Source organism: Orbicella franksi, chromosome 5, assembly GCF_964199315.1.
Source record: "Orbicella franksi chromosome 5, jaOrbFran1.1, whole genome shotgun sequence".
NCBI lineage: Eukaryota > Metazoa > Cnidaria > Anthozoa > Scleractinia > Merulinidae > Orbicella > Orbicella franksi.
Window position 1 is genome coordinate 21,808,126 of NC_138149.1, and position 11,459 is coordinate 21,819,584.

At 40.9% G+C, this 11,459-nt stretch overlaps 1 protein-coding gene and 1 pseudogene across 1 annotated transcript; one reads left to right on the forward strand and one right to left on the reverse strand.

The window, feature by feature from the left end:
* The first annotated feature begins 1,294 nt into the window (after positions 1-1,294).
* LOC145487864 (uncharacterized) lies at positions 1,295-3,556 on the forward strand. The gene has a single exon (XM_081466652.1). It carries the CDS (start codon positions 1,295-1,297, stop codon positions 3,554-3,556), a length of 2,262 nt encoding a protein of 753 aa, XP_081322778.1.
* Positions 3,557-8,224: 4,668 nt separating this feature from the next.
* LOC145486738 (uncharacterized) lies at positions 8,225-10,360 on the reverse strand (annotated as a pseudogene).
* Positions 10,361-11,459: the final 1,099 nt, after the last annotated feature.

The window sequence follows — 11,459 nt, forward strand, 5'->3', positions numbered from 1 at the left end:
TGTCAAATCTGTACTGGACTAGCCTATACCACTACTTACCGCTACTTACCACTACTTGTTTATGACTTGTTTTTTCGCTTGCGCTCAATTAGCGAAGCGATATTAGTAAGCTTTTCCTTTGTATAGCTTTATCATAAATAAAATACAGTTTATTTTTTGTTCGGTTTTAAAAGAAAAGTTTTTCGCTTTTTCCTCCCCTGATTTTGATCTATTGCAGTGTTCCTCCATTGGAAAACTCAATTTTCTATCAGCTTTGAAAAACTGGAGATGAAAAAACTCCGGGACATGCATTGTGCAATCTGTGCATCGTTTTTATCGTGCCATAAACATAACAATGTTGGCTAAACCAGTGTCAAATTCAGAACCAACACCAACCAACTGATGTAAAATGAACCATATAAAATACATAAAACAACATTTAGCTCAGCAACTTTTAATGATATGTAACACGAAGCTATAGATATGTTATTTTTATAACTGAATTGAAGTTGGACTTATCAAACCATTCATGTTTATGACTCGTTTTTTGCTTGCACTCAATTAGCAGAGCGATATTATTTTTGTCTTTTCCCTTCTATACCTTTATGATGCTTTATCATAAATAAGATACAGTTTATTTTTTGTTCGGTTTTAAAAGAACGTTTTTCACCTTTTCCTCCCCTGCTTTTGATCTATTGCAGTGTTCCTCTATTGGAAAACTCGATTCTCTATCAGCCTTAACAAATTTGAGATTAAAAAAGCATCGCTATTAAAGTTTAGTACTGAAAGTGACGTGATAAACATTGAATTCATCCGTTTGAACAGCCACAGTTATGATATTTGTTCAAACAAAATTGAGCTGTTCAAATGGCTGATGTTTTCCGTTCGAAAAAGTTTTGGCACACAAAGATCGCAAAAACAAAACATTTTCATTACCAGTTTGTCAATTTGTAACCAAATACGCACATCAGTTAGCAGTCTGAGACTCCGGGACATGCATTATGCAATCTGTGCATTGTTTTTATTTTGCTGTAAACGTAACAATGGGGTTTGAAGGGTGGTAAGGGGCCCTGGTGGAGTGCACTGGGGCCACCAGGTGTACTTCGCAAATGCCAGGAAATGTCACCGTGTCAAAGGCTCTGCCACCAAGTCGGCTGTCGCATTTCCTCGTCATAACCCTGGTAATGAAGTTGTACTGCAGCTGAGCGACAACGGCAAAAGGTGGGTATCCGGCGCCTTTCAAATAACGGGATATTGTGGCTAAGGGAAGGACACCCTGACAGAAAACCCAGGCCCTCCAGGTTGGGGGTTGGGTATGGGGCCAATCTCCCCATCCCATAAAAAATTATCGATTACGGAAACCGGAAATTCTAACGAGCAATGTTACATGGGGAACAGCACAACTACTTGCCTAACTCCCAATGATAATTTTATCACATGGGAGGATGGGTTGATGACGGGAACAGGTATAAACCGAAAGGAAGCCTGTTCTCCGATACAGTCGTTGGCTACGCCCAAATCGAGTGTGAAGATAGGAACGTGGAACGTCCGAACGATGTACCGAATAGGGGAAACAGCAGTTGTAGCAAGAGAGATGAGGAAATACGACATCAATGTACTGGGAATCAGTGAATGCAGATGGGCTGGTTTTGCGCGGATGAGGGTACAAACAGGTGAAACGTTGCTGTACTCAGGAAGGGACGATGATGCACACCTGAGTGGTGTAGCCATGTTGTCGAATAGGAAGGCAGCCAGCTGTTTAATTTCGTGGTCACCTTTGAATGATCAAATTATCACGGCACGGTTCAACTCACGTTATATCAGAACTAGCATTGTCCAAGTGTTTGCTCCCACAAACGACGCCAAGGAAGAGGCAAAAGATGTCTTCTATGAGCAGGTGCAAAAAGTCCTTGACAAAATCCCAAAACATGATATAGTGATCCTGATGGGGGATTGGAATGCGAAGGTTGGGGATCAACAAGATGGTGAAGAAGGAGTGGTGGGCCACCACGGACAGCATGGGGAGAGGTCAGAAAATGGGGAACGCTTTGTCGAACTACACGCAAGCAACAATATGTTCATCACAACCACTCTGTTACCCCATAAGGATATCCACAACACCGCCAAGCTCAAAGTGCCTGAGGTGGCGCAGAGTTTTAAAATCGAACTTTGGAACAGATTTAGCTGCCTGGCAGATGATGAGGCCAATAACAGTGATGATCATGCTCAAGATGTGGAAAATGACTGGAAGAAGATCAAGCAAACTTGCCAAAAAAAAACAGCTGAAAAGGTTCTGGGGTTTCAGTCAAGGTCAAGCAAACCATGGATCAGTGCTGAAAGCCGGAAAAAAATAGATGACAGGAGAGAGTTGAAAAGGAAAATAGATTCCACCAGATCAGATAGGGTCGGGGAGCAGCTCAGAAATGCATATTCAACCAAAAACAAGGAGGTGAAGAAACAGCTCAAGAAAGACAAGAATGACTCGGTAGAGAAGGTCGCCGAGGAAGAACAGAAAGCTGCAGAGCAGGGCCATCTTAAAACAGTTTATGACGCTACCAGGAAACTGTCAACCAAGAAGGGCAAGACCATGTATATGATAAAGAGCAAAGAGGGAGTGCTGCTGACAAAACAAGACGAAATTCAAAAACGATGGAAGGATCATTTCCTTGAAGTCTTGAATCATCCAGCACCTGAAGATACAGGAGAGTTTGGTGACGAGGATGTAATTCCTGAATCTGAAGCAATTATTGACGTTGATGCACCAACAAAGGCTGAAATCTATGCAGTCTTTAAGGAGATGAAGAACAACCGCTGGGGGGTTGATAGTTTGACCGTTGAGATTCTAAAGGCAGATTTGGAAACATCTGTGAATGTCTTACACGACTTCTTGCAGAAGGTGTGGGAGCAAGAACAAATACCGGAGGACTGGCAACGGGGATTGATAGTGAAACTACCAAAGAAAAGCGATCTCACCGAATGCAGCAATTGGAGAGGCATAACGCTTATAGTGGTTGCAGCAAAAGTTCTAGGCAGAATCATAATTACACAAGTACGGGATGGAATTGATAATAAATTGCACCAGGAACAGGTAGGTTTCAGGAAGGGCCGCGGTACAACGGAACAAATATTTATACTGCGCAATATCATTGAACAGTGTGTTGAATGGAATGCTAACCTTTATGTCTGCTTTGTCGACTTCGAGAAAGCATTTGATTCTGTAGGTCGTTCTGTGTTATGGAAGATTATGAGGAGCTACAGCATTCCTGAGAAGATTGTGAAGATGGTGAAAGTGATGTACAGTGGGAGTGAATGCGCTGTAATTGATGGGTCAGGTGTGTACGATTGGTTCGAGATCAAAACCGGTGTTAAACAGGGTTGTTGTATGTCTGGGTTTCTTTTCCTGCTTGTTGTGGACTGGGTTATGAGAAAGAAAACCAAACATGGGAACACAGGCATCAGATGGAAGTTCAACAACTTCCTAGAAGATCTTGACTTTACTGACGACCTAGCCCTGATCTCTAGCAGTAGAAGTCATTTCTCTTTTTGGAAGAATATAGCACGAAACATTTTTCCCTGACCTGTTCACTGCTGCAAGCTGGCAGAGCTCGGCTGATTTGCCAGTTGAATTTGTCTCAGTATCAAACAACACGAAATCATGAAAGATACTGTCATCGTATTTTTCCTTTTTGATTGACGGTCTTTGGATGTAGTTTGGAACTATCTTCTCGTATTCTTCTCGCTGGTTTTTTGCAATCATATTATTTAAACTGCAAAGTTCAGAGACTGTGTTTAGTTCTGTTGTTGCTTCAGGGAATGATACCGGTTTCGCCCCATGGCGAGTTCGCCCTCACCGAGTTCGCCCCCACTATAAAATTTCCATTTCGAGTTCGCCCCCACCTTTGTCGAGTTCGCCCCCAACTTTTCGAGTTCGCCCCAAAATTTTGTGTTCGACCAAAAACACTCGATATAGTCTTTGCTAAGTATTAGTTTACTTAACTTATGAATGGTGGCCATTTTAAATTTAATATGCGATGCGGGAGCGAGATCCTGGGCAACCGGAAACAATAACGCGAAGTCACGCGAAAGCGCAAGAGATCTTGAGTGAGTAGAAAAGAAACCTAGCCTGTACTCCCCTCGTGTTAAACTAAATAAACTACAAAACACAGACTGATGCACTGTTGATCATGACTTCCGTAGATTTGTGGCTCCGTTTTGTTTTCTTTGACCGAGCCCGAAGGCTACAAGGTCAGAGGCTTGCTCACGCATCGCGAGGACCATACAAGCGTGAACACGCTCGCAGAAGTTGTTTGAAGGACTGCTCTCCGTTTTCGTAACGGTCCCACAAGTTGAAGATTTTTTATTGCAGTTGCCGGTAGGTCTTTCGCTGGACATGGCAGAGCTTTCTTTCGGAAACTAATCTGATCTGCAAAGATGTAAGTCGGCTCTCCTCGTGCAGCAGCATGATCAGCATATACAGGGGCAGCTGGTTCTTCCCTTGGGCGTGTCTGTTGAGGTCATTGTGCCAACCTTCCACGTCCTTGTTGGTTCGGATGGCTTTTGAGGTAAACGCTCCAGGATGCGGGGGGCCAGGTGGTACTTGTAATCCAGGTCCTTTCAACGTACTCGGCCAACTCCTGTAGGGGTCTAGTAGCTGCTTTCCATTTCAGCTTTCTGAAAGCGGACGGAATTTGGTCCTCTGGAAGGAAGGGGAGGGCCATAATCTTTCGGATCCAGGTATGTGTGCCCTGGTCTCTGTTGTAAGAGGTCTGACGGCCAAGTTCGTGAACCTAAAATACAAGAGAAAAAAATCGTAAGAACCCTACAACAAAACCTGATGTCAGTGTACATGTTAAGTGCGTTACAAATTGATACATTTAATTCCAAAATTATTTTAATTAACAGAGAAATCAGGTTAATAGTCTAAAAAAAATTGAAATCTAGATGCCATACAATTTACTGTTTGCTGTAGATTGTAGAATTTTCTTTGTTTTTATTTCACATTTTTGGGGATTATGTCATCCACTCATTAGTACTTTGAATTACGGTTGCTTGGCACCGGTTGACCTGAATAAATATAGAAGTAAGCTACAATTAAGACGGATTCCGCTCAAAGTTCGAGCAATAAATGCAAAAATTATTTAATAAGAATCTACTCATACCAATGTAACTTTTGGAATACTATCTAAAACAACACACTTTAGTTAATTTCTCCAACTGACCCCGCGTCTAAATTCTCAAGCATTCTCGAGAAAGTTAAAGTCAAACCTCGTAAGAATGCTTAAAGCGTGTGTTATTGTGCTTTTAACTAACGCGAAACATCTGTTTTAATTGAAATATGGATAACTTCAAGTTCAATTTTCTCTCGTGGGCTCAGCTTGAGAGCTTTAGTCTTGATAAGTTCTTCTTTACTGCGTTCAAAATATTACCATGCTATGAGGGTTTGTTGATAACTTAAACTGGTATGGTACCCTCAAATGGACCAAAAAGTTTGTTTAAATATGGTGAAGAAAGATCAATTGTGTGCTATTGCACTCAAGAAGAGAAATTAAATTTCTACAGTTTTACTCAAAGTGGTTGCTATGGAAACCAGTCACAGCCTTTTGAAGTAGTGTTTTATAGTATTGACGCCAACACTTCCTGCTCTTTTACAAAACAAGATTTGACTGTCAAATAAACATATCATGTAAGTTTCTGTTTTGTTCTGCGCAATGAACCTAAGTTTTGACAGTTAACTCTTATTTTCAGTGCTTTTTACAGCTTTATTTGGAAATACCCTTATTTTTTACCACACCCAGTGGACAAATCATCTCATGTCACGTGACAGACCTTAAAATGTTACGATGTTTTTGGTTTATGACATCACGACACCATTGGTCTTTGATCAGCCCAAGTTTCGGGAATTCTACTTAAAAACCTTGCAAAGTAGAAATGTTGGCGCGAAGTCAGTCGGTACAAAAGTAAACTTTTGAGAAAAATGTACTTTAAGTTTCTTACACGAAGTATTAAGCATTAAAGAGCCACAAATAGTGGGGGGGGGGGGGGTGCAGATTGGATCTCGGGGAAGGGGGTGCAATGGTTGTTCTATTTTGTAAAAAGTTACCGCCGTTGTGGGAAATATTCCTTGTCATAAGGGAAATGAATGAGCCTGTGATGGCAATTTGAAGCAAAGCTTTTCACAAATAATTATACCAATCGAGTTGTGCATGTCTTAAAATTTTTTTTCTAAACAGTTTCGTTCATATAAGTTAAAAATAATCTATATTTTTGGTCACGTTCTTATAGTAACCAGTCGTTGCTATGGCCGTTGCCACGTGAAAAAACTTACACCACTGTGTACTTTCCTTAAATTTCACACTCATCTGGAAGGAAATTCGGCAAGATCGTTTCAAAATGTTTTTGACAAGTCCTCAAGGGTCTTAAGTCTTGTATTTCCAAGAAATTGAATTTTTCATGAACATCGCCATATTTTGGGGTACCATACCCCCTTAATTTTGCCATTATTGCTCGAATGTTTTGCGGAAATCATCTTGAAAACACATCAGGTGATCATTTTCTATGTTTTGAGGGTCCAAAAACTGATCTTTTCGAACCGTTACTAAGGAAAATTTATTCTCATATAACCTCATCATTTTTAGTTAGTTCAGAGCTATTTCATGTGTTTAAGTAACACTAGTGCTGAGTCGTCAGGCCACGCTTATGGTCCTGTGACTGATACGGAAAAAAATGCAAAGGCTCCCAGGCAAGTTACTTAGTTAGCTGCCAGTCAGTATTGTTCCCGCGACGCCTCTTGACGTTGTAGGTGTAGCCACGGTTGTCCACCAGTTTGTTTCTCCCTCGCTTTGTGGAATCTTCCACAATCTCGAACTGGAGGCTGAAACTGGACAGCTCCTCGTCTGCTGGAGGGGGTTCGGCTATTGAAGATTCATCACCGGCAGGCATGACGTTAATTGAAGTCTCCTAAGATCGAGAGAAAAATGATGATAGTTGGAACAAAAAATCATGGCAAACTTCATTATAGGGGTTGTTGTTTAGACGGAGGTAGATTTGACAATCTTACTAAGCTGATTCAACGTATACGCACCATAGACTGACTTAAATCAGATTGGAAGCTGTGATCACTGAACAGCAGTGGTGTTGACTCTCGGTCTGCATGCAGGTGGGTGCTGCTCAGGATTGGGACTGACGGCTCCTCGACGTCTTCGCACGAATAACAGCGCCAATTTATCGATTGATCCAGCCGGACTGCCTCACGGTAGTCATCTTGACCAATACCAGTGTTGCACGTCCGATGTTGCCATCTTTGACAGCCATCGTGAAGCGACGCTTGTTGGCGAGGGCGAACGGTAAGTTCACATACAATGCAAGGATTCATGATGTAGTTGTTAAAAAACTGTTTGGAACGATGAAGCGAAATAGACTGAAGTTGTCCTGTGAGCTGTAATAGCTGATATGAGCGATTAGTGGATTTGGTAAACCTTTTGTAGATGGCCCAGGATCCAAATTGTAAGCTTCGGTTAATCACACGTTTTTATTGGCTGCATTATAGAAAAAAGTGAGTGGATTTATAACAGACCCGCGCTATTAACACCAAACTTAACAATACAACTTAATTAGGACAAGTTTCCTATTGTTTACATCGACGCACATTTTTCACACGATCTGTTGCAATCAGTTAGCGCTGGGCGGAGTTTTATGTTAAAAGTGATAGTTTACAAGTTCGCAAGTATAAACAAAGAGTTTGTAGATGAAAAAACTTTTTAGTTTATTTATGTGGATGATTACACGTGCATAGCGTTCACATTGTTAAGAATGAACTTAGTTTAAAACATTTTTTATTTAAGGTTTATGTAGTTGATAGCGAGTTATTAAACGTTTTCGAAGGACCATTTCAGTCTATGTGTGGTTGATAAGCTCAGTTGATGATTGTTCGCTTGTTGCAGCCAGCGCATAGCAACAAAGTCAAACAAAGCCCATTGATCGATCGGTTGACCTTGAAAGATAAACGACACTTAAAAGTATGAACTGCGTTTTAAACTTTTTATTGAATTACTTTTAAAGCGTTTTATTACAGCAAGTATGAATAAAGATAGCTCAAGGTTTCATGTTCAAAGTGTGATTTGGCTTCGTTCGCAAGTCTGAGTAAGTCGAGTCAGCGGCTGACCGATTACATCACATGGTTGACTTGAACATGCTAATTAACCTCCATTCGCATTTCAAGAATTCAAGATTGAAAAGAATTCAAGATTCAAGATTGAACAGTTGAATACTGACGTGGGAGCGAACACGATCTGGTTAGGGGCGAACTCAATCAAGTTGAGTCTATGTGGGGGTGAACTCGTCATGGGGCGAAACTGGCAACTACCGTTTCAGGAGTAAGGTTCAGACTAATGTTACTTCGGTACATTGGGCGTTTTCCATTTACAAAAAAATTCGGAAAATTCCCATTGGGAATTTCCGTTTGGGAAAAGCGCGTTCCATTTGTCACAAGTCCCATTCGTTCACAGGCCCTTCTCTCTCGCTTCTCTGAATCTTCCGCGAATATTCAAAGTGGAGGCCAATGAGGCCCATCAGATGTTGTTTTTGTGCGAAATGTTTGAAGTCTCTATAGAGGAAGAAAGTTTGATTAATTCAGAAGATGATACAGTAGATATCTTTTCAGCGGCATCGAAGTTCATGAGACGGAATTTGCAATGAACTGAAGGCTATTTTGAACACGCATTGCCAGGATATTCACTCGATGAGTTTAAAAGTCATTTTCGAATGACAAGAGGCACAATGGAAGGTCTGTGTAAAGTCGTCCAAGCTACAGGAAGAGTGCCACAACGGCATTTATTTGGAAGACCAACGTGGGAGACAGAGCACTCGTAGTAGCCCTGAAAGTTTGTTTGCAAAAAGCTTCCAGAAAACTGAACCTGATCAGCCGCCGTTTTTGTTGAAACACGAGGGAGCCGAGGGAAGCCTGGCCGCTTAAAAGACCGCGAAAGGCATGGAACTGGTGATAAAGACGAGAAATCTGTAAATGGAACACAAATTTTCCATTGGGAAGTTTCCACCGGGAAAACGGGACTACCTTTTCAGGAATTCCGTTTATTCCGGAAAATTTCCAACAGAACGAACCAAAATATCGTGTTCCATTTACATCCCAACCGGAATTTCCGGAATTTTTTGGTAAATGGAAAACGGTCAATTGTACCTTCCTTCGCCTCTTTCTTGGAGGTATCTGAAATTTTTTGTTTGTTCAACTGTGATCTACGTCGTTTGAATGTGGCTGCTGATTTTCCGTTTTTTCCATTGTGTTTTTCCTTTCCATTATTCGGTTAAATTCTCTGCAGAAAAATCCCGGATCTATGTTGAGGGCTTCCAAAGTGTGGGGAATATAGGCATGACCTAAATTAATTTGTGATATTCCATAGGACACTCTGAAGTCGTTACTTTCACTTCTTCCATAGTAACGAATCTTGGGGTTTTTAGAGCCCACCACACTGTTTAGAGATTCATTGGGCTGAGAATTTGCAGCAGGAACCAATTTTCGAATGACAGTATCAGTGCTATATTCTCCAAACAGGGATGTCAATGCCGATTTAAGGTTGCCTCTATGGAGGTCTTTGCCATAGGGAAGGTCTTTGTGGTTATAATTCTCAGGATCTTTCTTAGAACCACACCAGGATTCATCGCAGCCATAGTGATCACCAAATGCATGGGGAACTATGTTTTGCATTCCAGTTTTCATTTTTGTATGATTTCCCTTGTTTTGTGCTATGCAATATGTAAAGCACCTCACAATGTAATTGATAACTTTTTGAGACAATATTGAACAATTTGGAAACTTTCTTCGCTGACTTTAGTTATAGAGTCGTGTTGTTAGGGACCTTTTTATATGAACAGTGTCACTCCATTTTTCTACACCATATGGCACCTTTTGCTTTAAGTGAAGTTCAGTAGTGGAATCATAATCCCCTGCGTGTGTGGAAAATTTTACATTTGATTTTGTTACATTAGTGAAAAGTTCGACTGCAACACTAGCCTCCATGGCCTTGGATGAACCTGAGTGGTTTTTCTGCAATCATGTTGTTTTGGCTGTCTGCTTGCCATTTTTGCAGTTTCACAGGAGCGACAGGGTTTATTTTTTGTAACATAATCTAGGACTTTACCAGTAGTTGTACCAGTAGATAGCAGTAACTGTACCAGTAGGTCACCATACTCGTTTGCGAGAAAATGACGATTTACCTCTATGGCGAGGTCCAGCCGTAAAGAAAAAGCCGCCATTTTTAAACTCGTGGATACGCGAAGCGTGGAAACGTGTTTGTTGCGGGGACTCCGATATGCAAATGTGTCACTCACTCACTCACTCAGGTGTAGACACTGCTCGTAATTAGTCGGCCGGCCGTGCGAACCTACTACTCAATGCGTGCATCGTGCCAGCCTAAATGTTGATGATTTTGTAGCTTTTACACGACCATTAATATTAGGTGTTTCGCTAAATTGAAGTGAAGTTGACTTCGAATGTTCGAATTAGTACTATGGCCAACTTGAAGGCTGAATTTCAGGAGCATTTGAGTCGTCCAGGCGTTCAAAATGACCAGGAGATGTGCATTTGTTTGCTGGAAAGTGACCTGAAAAGCTAATGTGGTAAGCTTTGATGAGAATGTGTCTTATTCCTCGACCTTAATGAGCTTATATGAGCGAAACGAACAACTTTTAATGAACGAAACAGCTATTGAATGCAAGACAAACATCGGCACCATTGTATAATGTTGTAATTTCATTTTTATAATTTAGTAACATCTAAACCCGAGGCCAGCAGAAATATTGTTTTAACCCTACGACGTTGTGTCAGCCTTGCAGTAGTGACGCATTATCGTTTTACTTTTCAAGATTGGCTGATTAGATCTGCTGTGAGATCCAGCGTTCAATCAAGCGGGACCTTCGTTCACCGCTTTGCAGTTTAAACACTTAAGTTTTTCATTTTGAGTTGTCCATGTTCAACCGGCATCGAGTTAAGTTTAGATTGAAGTTGTGTTCTCTATACTTGTCTTGTTCATTTTAGTACATTGATCGGAACTCTAAGTGGGATGTGAAATGCACATAAACTTGGAAGAAACTCCCAAATACTTGATTTTGATATGCTTAAATGATTTTTGCCCTGTCTTTTGTTTACACTTTTGCTTCCTGAGGGAAAAGATAACAAAGGGAAAGAAACCCCCTGTGAGCTTTTCCCCAATTATTAGTTAATACTAAATACATTAACACTTCAATAAAGCTGTTATTATTATTGTTGGAGCACATATTTATGCTCGACAGATTTGTCGGATCAACACTGAAAATGCTTGCAAAAGAGTCTACTTATTTTGATGTATTTTACGAACAATATATATAGAGACAAACGGTTCCACATTGGAAAAGAAGTGCTGTCTCATAAGAAACCTTACCTATAACCTTGAATGAAATGCAATGAAAAACGTTTGTGAGCTCGTACGACT

What these genes read in the sequence shown, in the direction of transcription:
- LOC145487864 (XM_081466652.1), top strand. Translation starts at nt 1,295, where the DNA reads ATGGGGCCAATCTCCCCATCCCATAAAAAATTATCGATTACGGAAACC.